This window comes from Budorcas taxicolor, chromosome 19 (genome assembly GCF_023091745.1).
Source record: "Budorcas taxicolor isolate Tak-1 chromosome 19, Takin1.1, whole genome shotgun sequence".
NCBI lineage: Eukaryota > Metazoa > Chordata > Mammalia > Artiodactyla > Bovidae > Budorcas > Budorcas taxicolor.
The window spans coordinates 27,326,364-27,339,842 of record NC_068928.1 but is presented as its reverse complement, the minus strand read 5'-3'; the positions used below and the strand labels follow the sequence as shown (position 1 = coordinate 27,339,842).

The 13,479-nt window shown below is 51.2% G+C and overlaps 1 protein-coding gene across 1 annotated transcript in view; it reads right to left on the bottom strand.

Moving 5' to 3' along the window:
- The window catches only part of DNAH2 (dynein axonemal heavy chain 2), a 102,539-nt gene that overhangs the window by 1,897 nt on the left and 87,163 nt on the right, over window positions 1–13,479 (bottom strand). Inside the window, exons 63-79 of the mRNA XM_052658273.1 lie at window positions 13,155–13,319; window positions 12,145–12,270; window positions 11,858–12,006; window positions 11,718–11,784; window positions 11,423–11,573; window positions 11,039–11,187; window positions 10,721–10,854; window positions 10,418–10,562; window positions 10,141–10,340; window positions 8,564–8,690; window positions 7,021–7,207; window positions 6,677–6,825; window positions 6,369–6,552; window positions 5,947–6,137; window positions 789–980; window positions 449–633; window positions 35–263 (exon numbers count right to left, since the gene is read on the bottom strand). Coding sequence (XP_052514233.1) covers window positions 35–263; window positions 449–633; window positions 789–980; window positions 5,947–6,137; window positions 6,369–6,552; window positions 6,677–6,825; window positions 7,021–7,207; window positions 8,564–8,690; window positions 10,141–10,340; window positions 10,418–10,562; window positions 10,721–10,854; window positions 11,039–11,187; window positions 11,423–11,573; window positions 11,718–11,784; window positions 11,858–12,006; window positions 12,145–12,270; window positions 13,155–13,319 — 2,730 coding nt within the window. The remainder of the gene's footprint in view (window positions 1–34; window positions 264–448; window positions 634–788; window positions 981–5,946; window positions 6,138–6,368; window positions 6,553–6,676; window positions 6,826–7,020; window positions 7,208–8,563; window positions 8,691–10,140; window positions 10,341–10,417; window positions 10,563–10,720; window positions 10,855–11,038; window positions 11,188–11,422; window positions 11,574–11,717; window positions 11,785–11,857; window positions 12,007–12,144; window positions 12,271–13,154; window positions 13,320–13,479) is intronic.

Below are 13,479 nucleotides of genomic sequence, written 5' to 3'. Positions count from 1 at the left end.
ACTTTCCCTCCCCCAGGTGACTGTCTGTCCTTACCTTCTCCTCCCGACTCTGGCCTCCGGCCCTGGTGGGTGTAATCTGGGGTTGCAGGGAAAGCAGAGTCTCAAAGAGAGTGCGTGCCTCTGTGATCTGGGAGGCCACGTCGGCATTGGGGTGCTGGCCAAAAGCCTCTGGGGGGTCCATGCCAGGCAACATGCTGATGTACTCTTTGTATGAGGCCAGGCTCCCATCCTTGGGGATAAAATAGGTCTCCAACACTGACAACCTGGGGAGTCAGTGCAGAATTATCACTGTACTGTGGGGACTTGGGGCTCCCATGCCAGGCCAAGGCCCTATCCATCCAACTCTATGCTCTTACTTCGCCCCCCAAGTCAATCTCCCATTCACTCCTCAAACACTGCCCCTACCCCCAATCCTGCCACCTGGCACCCCATTCAGTGCCCCCCTCACCGGTAGGAGGGGGTCGAGAGAGCCTGGTCACAAAAATAGTCATTGATGTAGGTGGTCAGCAAGCGCCGATCCCAGTCATCTGTGACGTGTCCACCATAGTTGACCCCGGAGATGAGGTACTTGAGTGCATCCCAGGGCGTCTCCTCATACTCGTCCAGGTAGAGGCTCAGCAAGTTCTCTGACACCTGTGCGTGGCCCCAGCCCACACCCCCAGCCCCACACACAGTTATGGCAGGAATTCGTCCAGGGGCTTCCAGTCAGTGACGATTCCTGCAGGGCAGCCTTGGGGCAGAAAGTGTAAGGAGGGAGGGTGGGGTGAGGGACCCTGGTCAGCACAAACCTCAAAGTCAGAGTCATTGAAGCCATAGATGATGTTCCAGCCAAGCTGCAGGAACTTTTTGCGTTCAAGTAACACAGAGTGGAAGAAGCACAGTGCGAACAGCAGCTTCTTATACTTGGTGGGTTTGGAGCAGTGGGAAAACTGTGGCTCTGTCATCAGTTGGTAAAGACGGGTCATGTTGGCCTTTAGGCCCTGGGGACAAGGAAGTACAGAGATGGGATGACATGTGTCTTGCATGGCCCCAACACTAGCATCACCATGTTCAGTTGTGAAGGTTGCTCACTGCATAAGGGCACTCACTGGCTGAAGAAATGAGTGAAGGTTGAAATCCAGCCCTTGAGCTGCATGCCTAGACATGCACTCATCCACAGGGCTTGCTGTCCTCCTCTTCACACGCAGGCGCTGTATGGACTCATGGCAGCCCTGCCTTCTCGTCTCCACCCCCCCTTCTTAATCCCCCTCAACTGTGATGTTCTCAGTGGTGGGTAGGCCAACTCAATTTGTGAGTGCCAAAAAATATGAAAAAAACACAAACATGGGAACTTCCTTCGTGGTCCATTGGTTGAGAATCTGTCTTGCAATGCAGGGGATGTGGGTGTGATCCCAGTGAGGGAACTAAGATCCCACATGCCGCCAAGCAACTAAGCCCTTGCAGCGCAACTACTGAATCCACATGCCACAATGTAAGATCTTGTGTGACACAACTAAGACCTGATGTGGCAGAATTAATAAGAAATGTACATAATTTTGTACAAAGGGTTAGTATATAGTGACATATCATTAAACAGGAATGAGCTATATGCTTGGATTTATCAGGCTTCATGAGCAGGTTGGGGTTTGGCTAAATCTTACAAATAGGAAGGATGTAACGAGGCTGAGAGGAGGGCCTTGGCTGCCCAGAGATGGGAAGAACTGGAGGAATAAAGGCACGAAGGGAAGATAAAGTGAGAAGAGGGTCTAACTGAAATCAAGTGAAGCACTCAGATAGGGTAAGAAGGACCGTGAGTAGATGGCGATACAGTAAGAAGGGCAGGTTGAGCCGACTGGACTCGATACACCAGGAACCCTGGAGCCATTTCTGTCTTGAATAGGACAGTGATACATTGAAACAGTGTTCTAAGGAGATTCATCATGATGGACAAAAGGGAGCAGGGAGAAAACAGATGTAAGAACATTGGTTAGACCGAGAACAAAATGAAAATCTGATTTTTAAAACTATCATTTATAACATCATCAAGTCATGTAAAGCACCAAGGAATGAATCTAATATAAATGTATATATCTTTAGAAACTTTACAAAATTTTATTAAAAGAAAGAATAAATGGAGAGACCTACTATACTCATTGATTGAGAAGCTCAATATGCTAAAGATGTTGATTTCCCCCAAACTGATCAATAGGACTTTTTTGGTGAAACTTGACAAGCTAATTCCAAAATTTATGTTAGAGAATAAAAGATCAGGAATAGCCTAGAGAAGAATAAGGTAGCAGGATTTGCCTTCCCCAGCCATCAAGAATTATTATAGAGCTAGAGAGTAATTAATACAGTGTATATTGACCCCAGGATAAACAACTTGATCAATGAACAGCATAAAGGGCCTAGAAACCCATCTGTATATGTATATGATAACTGCAACACTTAACAAAATTGGAACACATAATACATTTAGATTAAAATAGTGTATCAATTTATTGAAATCAGCAACGGTGTTGCAGTTATATAAGAGAACACCCTGATTCTTAGGAGTGAGTCCTTTCCACTGAAATACACTACAGTATGTGGCAGTAAAGGGCCAGGATATACAATTTACTCTCAAATGTTTCAGAAGTATGAGTGGAGAGAGAGAAAAACAGAGATCAAATGATAAAGCAAGTGGGACAAAATGTTAACTACAGATGGATTTGGGTAACGTATAGGGGGTTCTCTGTACTATTATTCTTACAACTTTTCTGTAAACTTAAAGTTATTTTCAAAAAAATTTTTTAAAATATTGGCCTCTTTGTCAGCTTCTAAAAGGAATTGAGTTGCACCAAGCACACCTGAATGTCCTTTCTCAGAAGGTTTGGTAAATTGCAGGAAGGTTCTGCATCACCAGCACGCAGCCCTTCATGGACAGCTCTCCCGGGCTGACCTCCAACAGGACTCTCTCCCCTGGTGACCCACCCACTGCAAAGCCATCCTGTCTGGTTCCTCTTTCCTCATGGAATTTGCTCCCATTCATTTTCTCCATGCTTACTGCTTATTAAACCGACCTAAACAGCACCTACCTCAGGGCCAACACACCTCTACCCATCACAGAGGGTGCGGTTCAGCCAACAGAGGGCCCTCTGGCTACAAGGCACATGCCTCTCTTAGAAGGCAATAAGAAAGGCTCTTAACGAATTAAAAAAGAAGGGTTGCATCTCTTTGACAATTCATATCTGAACTGTTTGACATTTTTTTAACGGGAAGACAGACTACTTCTGTTGACAGAAGAAAATAAAGGTAAATAAAAATCAACTTTAAACACAGATTTTTAAAAATTAGTGGTGCCATTAACAACATGGAACAACAGACTGGTTCCAAATTGGGAAAGGAGTACATCAAGGCTGTATATTGTCACCCTGCTTATTTAACTTATATGCAGAGTACATCATGTGAAATGCCAGGCTCGATGAAGCACAAGCTGGAATCAAGATTGCTGGGAGAAAGATCAATAACCTCAGATACGCAGATGACACCACCCTTATGGCAGAAAGCGAAGAAAAAAAACTAAAGAGCCTCTTGATGAAAGTGAAAGAGGAGAGTGAAAAAGTTGGCTTAAAACTCAACATGCAGAAAACTAAGATCATGACATCTAGTCCCATCACTTCATGGCAAATAGGTGGGGAAACAATGGAAACAATGAGAGATTTTATTTTGGAGGCTCCAAAATCATTGCAGATGGTGATTGCAGCCATGAAATTAAAAGATGCTTGCTCCTTGGAAGAAAAGCTATGACAAACCTAGACGGTATATTAAAAAGCAGAGACATTACTTTGTCTACAAAGGTCCGTCTAGTCAAGGCTATGGTTTTTCCAGTAGTCATGTATGGATGTGAGTTGGACTGTAAAGGAAGCTGAGCACTGAAGAACTGATGCTTTTGAACTGTGGTGTTGGAGAAGACTCTTGAGAGTCCCTTGGACTACAAGGAGATCCAACCAGTCCATCCTAAAGGAGATCAGTCCTGGGTGTTCATTGGTAGGACTGATGTTGAAGCTGAAGAAACTCCAATACTTTGGATACCTGATGCGAAGAACCAATTCACTGGAAAAGACCCTGATGCTGGGAAAGATTGAGGGCAGGAGGATAGGGGATGACAGAGGATGAGATGGTTGGATGGCATCACTGACACAATGGACATGAGTCTGAGTAGGTTCCAGGGGTTGGTGATGGACAGGGAAGGCTGGCGTGGTGCAGTCCATGGGGTCATTAAGAGTCAGACATGACTGAGCAACTGCAACTGAACTGACTGATTAACAAAAATGGGCCAAGGAGATAATCTGCGTGCAGGAGCTGAAGACTTGTTTTGAGAGCTAGTAATTTATGGTGCTGGAGTGCCAAAAAATACTTTGTAACCAGATGGAATTCATACTTGGCACTGAATTCAGTAATGGAGCCAGAGAAAGGGATTGGGGTTGAAATCAGGAAGAGGACAGTTTCTCCATCAACTTGTGAAGGGAGGAAATGTAGAATGAGGACAGGACAGGAGGAGAAAGAAACACAGAAGTAATCGATGATGTTGCAAAAAACAGAAGGGGGACCAGGAGTGTGTCAGGGAAACTGGGGGGACAGTCAACTGTGCCAGCTTCCCCAAGGTGGCCAAAGAAGGATTTAATGATGAAAGACATCCGCATGCCTGTACATCTGATCAGTTCTCGTTTATTGAGCACCTACTACAAATAGGTCCCTGCTTTAGTCACAGGATGAGCAAAATGGTGAGGGAGACGAAAAAGACACAGTCTCTGCCCTCTTGAGCTTACAGTCTAGAAGAGAAGTCATGTATTAACCAGAATCATACTAATAGGTGTAAAGTTCTTGTAGCGGAAGGTCGGAGGGAACAGTGAAGAGGATTCCTGAGAAAGTGCTGGTGGGACTGAGACCTGAACGGGCCAAGAAGCGGGTGGGGAGGAAAATAGGGAGGACAGTGTATGAAAAAGCAGCAGGCTGGAGAACACAGTCTGTCGAGGAAGAACAGCGAAACAATTTTAAAAGTTGATGGTGTAGGTAAAGAAAGCGAAGGGGAAAGTTGCGACAGACAAAGCAGGAGAGGTGCTCGCAGCGGCACTCAGGCCATGTGAACAGGGTTGTGAACTTGATTAAAAGCAACGAGAAGCTACTAAAATAGTTTGGTGCTGCTAAGTCGCTTCAGTCGTATCCAACTCTGTGCAGCCCCATAGACGGCAGCCCACTAGGCTCCTCCGTCCCTGGGATTCTCCAGGCAAGAACACTGGAGTGGGTTGCTGTTTCCTTCTCCAATGCATGAAAGTGAAATGTGAAAGTGAAGACGCTCAGTCCAACTCTTAGCGACCCCATGGACTGCAGCCTACCAGGCTCCTCTGTCCATGGGATTTTCCAGGCAAGAGTACTGAAATGGGGTGCCACTGCCTTCTCCAAAAATAGTTTAAGCAGAGGTAAATGGGCAGGATGTAGTGACATGATCAGATTCTAAAAGATTGGTTTGATTGCATTCCAAGGTGACCTCGTAGTACTGGAGATAAAAATTTCAGTAGAGCTGGAGGGAAGGAGAAAGGCCAGGAAGTGACAGTAGGGAGAGAATGTAAGGAAGTGTCCGGAGGAGGAAGGGGCTGACAGGTCCACACACTAGTTATATACTCTTCCTTTGCCTCAGTTTCCTACCTGTAAAATGGGGCTGATAGTACTTACCTGATAGGCGTGTATGTTAAATGAATTAATAAATGTAAGCATTTAGAACAATGCCTGGCATGTAATAACACTCAAAAAAAGTTAGCTATTACTACTATGTTCTAAGAGTTTGGCATGCAGAGGTGGAATTTCTTAGAGGACAGAAGAATCAAACAAGCAGCCTTGCAGCTAAGGTTACAGCCTCTCTCTGAGGCCAGGAGGACAGGTAGGCCCACTAGCGTGGGCACTGCTGCTGCCTACACTTGCCCATACCTTTGGTGGCTCTGTGGTCATCTTGATGCTGGCCTGCAAGATGGAGATGGGGAAGTCTGGGTGGGGGCTGGAGCTGAGCCAGAGGCGGAAGGAAGGGTGTGGATCCTCCACCTGCAGCTGCTCCACCAGTTTATCCAAATTCGGCATCCAGGACAGAGACAGGTGGCAGTTGGCGAGGAAGACCCAGTGTCCTGGAAGGAGGTGCTGGTGTGGTGGGAACCACTCCCCATGCCCCCTCTGTCCCCCCACTGTTCCTCTGGTTGAGGGGCTAGTTTAGGGGGAGGGTCCAAGTGCTCAGGTGCCAACCCCCAAGGCCTTCTGGAGGAGCAGGAGCTGCAGTGACAGCAGGGTGACAGGTGGGAGCTGGTGGACAGTTGGGCCAGGGCCATGGTTGGGGGCAGAAGAACTGGGTAGACACTGACCCTGAATCACACCCTCTCGGAGGAGCCGAGCTGCGATGGGGGCCTGGCCCTGGCCCAGAGACAGGGCGTGGAAGCGCTGGGCCATGCCTGTATGCTCAGCCAGCTGGAGCAAGGCACTGGTGGGGTCCACACCAGGGGACAGGATGAACACCAGTGGGGTCCGTGGGGCCGAGTCCTCCATCACCTGCCAGCAGCACAGGGTGTCACCTTAGGCAGAAGGCCAGGTGAGTTCTCGGGAAAGACCGAGGAAGCGCGGGCGGCAGACTGGGACAGGGAGAAGCAGGTGGGAAGGCGAAAGAGCCACTGACCAACTTCATGTTTAGCACAGGCGGCTCAACGAAGCGGGAGCCAAGGTTGGAGACGATGAAAGAGGTTACACAGAAGGCCACACGGTCCTGGCGCAGAGAGCGAACAATCAGCATTCGTTGCATTTCATTGCAGGCGTTTTCCCACTCACCTGGGGACAAGATTAAGGGTGGGGTTAGAGAGCCCAGACGAGCAGGGAATCTGAACAAAGAGGCGCCTGCAGGGACGCTGGGCCAGGGGGCAGATGCGCTGAGGGAACTTGGGAGAGACACGGGAGGAATTAGAGCAAAGAGCAGGTGTGCAGCTGAAGGAGGGAAAAGAAAGAAGGAGGCCTGGCGCCAGGCACCTGGCAGCATGGCCTTCTCGGGGGTGGCGCTGGTGTACCACAGGTTCCAGTCCCGAGGATACTGCTCAAAGGAGCTCATGAGCCCATGGAAGTTGGTCAGTTTGTCCAGCTCTGTGATGTTATCCCAGTAGGCGTCTGCGAGCCAGGTGGTACAAGGGTTATCCATTTGGCCCTCACGATCCAAGACCTGGGGCGGGGGGACGAGAGAGGAGAAAAGCATTGACCAGACTCTCCCAAAAGAAGAGTTTTTTTTTCAAGGGGAAAAAGCCAAGATGAGTATTTCATGAAACAAAATGAAGAAATGAATGAAGGAATCTGAGATGGATTGGAATCCACCTTTATTGGGGAAATAAATGGAAGGAAAGGGGGACCCTGTGTCCCTGAGCCACCATGTGGGTGAAGGCACAGTCCAAAGTTAGGAAGCAGACGCCCTCTGGTGGTTTCCTGGCAATACTGCCTTCTACCTGAATGATGGCAGTTGCAGCTGCACCCTTAAGAGAAGCACAACCTGTTTACTGTCACTTATTAATTTAACAAATATTTATTGTTCACCAACTATGTTTTATGGAGAAGGCAATGGCAACCCACTCCAGTACTCTTGCCCGGAAAATCCCATGGACGGAGGAGCCTGGTAGGCTGCAGTCCATGGGGTCGCTAAGAGTCGGGCATGACTAAGCGAATTCACTTTCACTTTTCACTTTCATGCATTGGAGAAGGAAATGGCAACCCACTCCAGTGTTCTTGCCTGGAGAATCCCAGGGATGGCGGAGCCTGGTGGGCTGTCGTCTATGGGGTCGCACAGAGTCGGACACGACTGAAGCGACTTAGCAGCAACTATGTTTTAAGCACTCGAGACACACCACTGAACAGAACAGACAAATACCTCTGCCCTTGAGGAGCTTATTTTCCCCCATGGGACGGCAGATAATGAACCAAAAGCACAGCAAATAATTATCTAGTAGGTTAAAGATGGCAGTGCCATTGAAAAAGAGAACAAGTTGAGGAAGATTAAGGGAGACTGGAAGTGCTTAAGGGTAGCTGGAAATATTAAGACAGTCAAGGAAATCTCAGTGAGGTGAGATTTGAATCAAGCCTTAAAGGAGGAGAGGGAGGGGCACAGTGTACACCTGCGGGAACAATTTTCTGGCAGAAGCAACAGCTGGTGTGAAGGCCCTGGGGTGGGACATGCCTGCTACAGTTAGAAGCCTGTGCAGCTGGAGTGGGGAGGAGGCAAAGAGGCTGAGGGTGTTTGGAAAGGAGAGAGTGTAACAGTGACCACGGAATTCAGGACGGCGAAGGAGTGGCCTGAGAAACAGTGAAAGAGTGGCCGGGTCATGCCAACAGTGGGCCACAGGGAAGGGGCTCAAAGCCCCACCTGTAATGCAGGCAAGCCACTCCCCACGGCCCCTGCGAGCTTGTCATACACCTGCTCCTGCCAGCTTTCCTCCACTCACTTGCTGGATCCTGGGCTTACCCTCTGCATCTGGGGTCCACTCCCGACCTTGTCCACCCCACACTCAGATATACTCTCTACCCAACTCACCACGCCCCCGCGTAGAAAGAAGTTGTATTCATCCATGTTGAGTTTCCCAGAAGTCTCCAAGATTTTGGCACACATCTGAAAACTGAATAGCAGCTTGTGGCGCTCGAAAAGCGTGCGGCAGGTGTACCTGGGAGGGGACAGGAGGTGGGGGTATGGGAGGCAGGATACTCAGCATCGAGGCTTCCTGAGTGTAGCCCCGACAATCACAGAGCCCTGCCTATAGGGAGAACCTTCATCAGTCTCTAATCCAAGCCTCCTGTAAACAGCCTAGCCTTCAGGGCTCTAGAGAGAGGATGTGATTCTCCCAGAATTTCCTCAACACTGACTGGACCCCGGCTATGTGCCAGGTACACTGCCAGGTCCTGAAGACACAAAGGTGAATGAATACAGTCTCTGTCCTGCTGTCCTGGAGGAAGTCAGGCAGAGTGGGGAGGACAAGTGAGAGACCATATGAGAGGACACAGGAGGTTACTGTGTGACAAGATGAATCCTGTACAAGAGTGGCAGCACTCCCCTGCCTGGAGTGGAGCCAGAAGTGCAGCAGAGTTACTGTGATGTGGCAGAGAGGAGAGGGGAGGATGCCAGGGAGAGCTCAGATACAGGCCAAGGAGGCGGTGGTGGTGAGAAAACCATGGTGTGCAGGGCATCAGCGATGCTCAGGGTCCAGTGTAAGGAGGGGGAAGGTGAGGCTGGGGGGCAGGTGGCAGCCAAGGTATGGAGGACTTTATGGCTATTGGACACAAAGCAACCACCACAGAATGGAAGCCGGGGCTGGGGTGGCATGGCCAGATTCGTGTTTGAAAGGCTCTCGTTGCTGACAGCAGGACAGATTGGAGGGACAGAGCTGGAGGCAGAAGGACCTGTTGGGAACCCGTGGGGGAACTCAGAAAGAAAGATCACGGCGGCCTCAACCCAAGTGAGTCATGGCAGTGGAGAGACTTGGGTGGGATGGGGGAACAGTGTGCAGGAAGAATCATGAGCAAAACCTATGGACTGATCTGACAGGTGAGGGACAGTGAAGAGCCAGGAATCTCTCCCAGTTCAGGTGCTTGGGAGGTGGCTGTTGGTGCCACTCAGGGGTGCAGCCCCTGAAGAAAGAGGAGAGACAACGAGTTGGACGTGAAACAGGTTGACCTTGAGGGGTCTGTGGGATGTCCAGGCGAGGGGGTCAGGAACCTCACTACTCAAAGCAGGAGCCACAGACCAGGGGCAGCAGCTTTACTTGGGAGCTTGTTAGAAATGCAGGCTCCCAGGTCCCAGCCCAGACCTACTGAGTCGGAGTCTATATTAATCTGCGTCGTGGACACGTTAACCTTTGGAGAAGTGCTGGCACAGGGGTAGGTCCTCCACACAAGGCTAATGCTCAAGGGAAACACTGGGGCTGGGACTGGTCAGCCCATGGGTGATGATCAGCCAGAGGGTGGACACTGTCCAGGGGAGGTGTATGGTGAGAAGAGCAGGGGACGAGGGGCGGTGGCAGGGGCAGCTCCAAAGCACAAGTAACCAGAGGGGTTGGTGGGCACAGAGCCACTGGGCCTCACACCGGACGCGCGCGGGGCACGGTGAGGTGCCCAGACCTGTAGACTGCGTAGGTGTGGTACTCGTTCAGGTAGTCGATGCGGTCCTCCAGCTTGTTGCTGCGATGGCTCTTGTCGATGCTGAGGATAAAGAGGCTGATGTAGGCGTCCAGGGAGAACTGGTACATCGGGTCGATGCGGCCCATATCGTTGAGCACGAAGAACAGCACAGAGGCCCTCTGGGCGCACGGGCGGTAAGCCTGTGGAGGAGGCGGAGTCAGGGTCGGAGGGGCGGGGGCTCGGAGAGGGGGCGGGGCCGGAGGTCGCTGTGGTTCACCTCTCGGGCCAGGTCGATGTTGATCTCCGTGGTTTCGCTGGTCTCCAGCTGTTCCGTCACCTCGGTGGCGGTTATCTTGGAGGTCCGCAAGGTGTTCACCAGCTGCACGTCGTCTAGCAGGGAGCCCGTGGCCTCGTTCAGCAGCCTGGAGAAAAGCCAAGAGGTGCGTGGATAAACGGGCTTCAGCGGGTGCTGCGGCTGGCCGGGAGCAAGGGAGGGGCGACCCCTCATCAGCCCCCCGGGACTGTAGTCAAGCCTGCGAGCAGACCCGCGGGCTGTGGGCTGGGGGAGGCAGGGTCTCACCGAAGGATCTCGTCCTCCAGCTCCTTGAGCTTCCTCTTGCCAGCGGCGATATTGATAACCAACGAGTCCTTCTGCTCCTCCAGCTCCGGCCGCTCCTTCCGGACAACAATGCCCAGCAGCTGGGCCTCCAGGCCCTGAGATGGCCAGGACCCGTGGTGAGAACCCCACTCTGGTGACCTTTACCCTTTACATCCCTTTACACCTCTCAAGCCCCACATCCCCAGCTGCCCGACACAATCTCAGCCTTTTATCAGTCCTGGCCAACTCTACAGCCCTCTGGATTCACCCTGGTTCAGTCTAGGCTCGGTTGCCACCCACCTGTTCTTTGACAGCGAAGTTGACAATAGTGGTCTTGGCTGAGGTCTCTGGGCTGTAGTGGGGGTTGGAGAGCTTGGTGGTGATGTAGAAACGGAAGTTGGGATTGTATTCCACCTCCTTATCTCCAATGCGCATCAGCAACCGACCACCTGCACTGACAAGAGGGTCAAGGGCAGGGACTCCACATGACCAAGTGTGGGCTGACCCATTGCTCCCCAACTGGAATCCAGTAGTAGGGACTCAGCCTACCTACGGCCCCAACCCAGGTGTGTTTGAATACAGGGACAGGGTAGTAGGAGACACAGCCAAAGACCCAGCGCTTTCTTGCCATGGGTCCGACCTCGCTGGTCTCAGCCCAACCCCACCATAAGCCTGGATCCTGACCAATTCGAGCTACAGATTTGTTGAGCACAGGGTTGAGTGTGGGATCCAGATATTCTTGCACGTTCTGGAGCAGAACTGGATATCCAAACTGGATGGCATTTTCTAGGATTCGGAGGTAATCGTTCATCTGCAGGTCAATGATCTGTAGGCCCTGGAAAGCAAGGAAAACTATGGAAGAAATGCTGAGGGATACAAGATCGGTAATAGCCAAAGGGTAGGACCTCAGAAAGAGTCACGCTTGGGAAGAGAATCTAAGGGGACAAATCAGCCCTCCTCCATCCCCAGCCCTGATTACCTGACTTCCTTCCATGTTCTTGATCCATTTCAGGGCCTGGGCCTGCGGATCAATCATCAGTGCCCACCTGAAGGAGGAAGTGTGAGTCAGAAGATAGGCTCAGCCTTCACTCGGCCCTGTGCTCCCAGCAGCATCCTCACCTGTTGCCACGGGTGACAATGATGCCGTTCTCAGTGGAGAAGGCATCCGAGGGCAGCCCTTGAATGTTCCAGTCCCGAACTTTGGTAGGATTGGACAGGAAGTTGTCGAACGTGAAGCGGGGTGAGCAAGGAACCTGCAGCCCTGAAATCTGGGTGGAAGGAGCCCGGAGCTTCAGCCTGGGTATCAGAGCCCAGCACCTCTGCCCCTTTCCAACATCTCTGTTACTCCCAGAGGCTGTGATCTTAGAGCCCAGGAACTCATGCATCACACCTGAGCCCTGCCTTACCTTCCTGATCCAGATTTGGTTGACAATCTCATCCCGATAGTTGGTCAGGAAGGGCCCCATATAGGACAGGAAGGCAGCTGCCAGGAGACAGTCTCCCACCAGGTAGCCCAGATCCTCCTCCAGGCCCTGGAGGACAGCAGGGGAGGTAGGTGTAGGTCTTCCTGGGCCCATACTGGAGGCACATGGACAGGTCTGAAGGCACTCTCCCCTCTGGACATTATCCAGATCAGAGCGAGTCTTTCCCTCTCCTAAATCCTTGTGCCCCAAGAACTCAACCCTACTCTCATGACTTTTGAGTTCCCCATGTTTTATTTTTTTCATATTTTGGCTGTGCCATGTGACTTGCAGTATCTCAGTTCAGTGACAGCGCCGAACCCTAACCACTTGACCATGAGGGGACTCCCTTGGGTTCCCCAATCTTAACAGCAATGTTTTTTTCTTCTCTCTTTTTTTGGTTGTGCCACATGGCTTGTGGGATCTTAGATCCCAGGCCCTCGGCAGTGAGAGCATGGAGTCTTAATCACTGGACCACCTGGGAATTCAGCAGTGTTAGTCACTTGTGATGCCTGGAGAATCCCAGGGATGGGGGAGCCTGGTGGGCTGCCATCTGTGGGGTCGCACAGAGTTGGACACGACTGAAGTGACTTAGCAGCAGCAGCAGCAGTCACTTGTGATAAGGCCTAACCCTCTTGTGAAGCCAGGAGCTCACTGAGATCAGAGATGAGATGCCCCAGGTTGGCTTCAGTCAGGCCAGTGGGCTCTATCGGGGTCCTCGTGAGTGTTTTCCAGCCACACCTACACAAGGAGGCAGATCCCTCCTGGCACAAAAGCCTCTCCTCCTACTATTCTCACCAAATGGGAGAGGAAGAAAGCCCACTCCCCATTCTTGGGTGTCCCTACACCCAAGCATTGCCATCATTTCCCCTCCTGTCCCTCCACCTAAATGGGCAAGGAGCTGGTGGCAGTGGTGGGCAACAGCGAGGAGAGCCAGGGGGCGCAGCTGGCCTCACCTTTACTGTCTCCTCCCATCGGGCCTTCTCTCCAGCCAGCCCAGACACCAGCATCCCAGCACGCTCCAGCTTTATCTCCATCTCCTCGGACCTCTTGCGAAGCTCCTCCTTCTGTGCCAGCTTCTCATCATACTGTTTCTTCAGCATCTCCAGTTTCTCAGCCACCTGAGAGGGATCAGAGTATAGGGATCTAACACAGGCTGGAGGCCAGATGATTCTGGCTTCGGATTACCCATCTGCCATGTTGTGGCTCTATGACCTCTGCGAAAAATGATCTCTTGGAGCCTCAGTTTCCTCTGGTACAAAAAATTAACACCTACCCTGC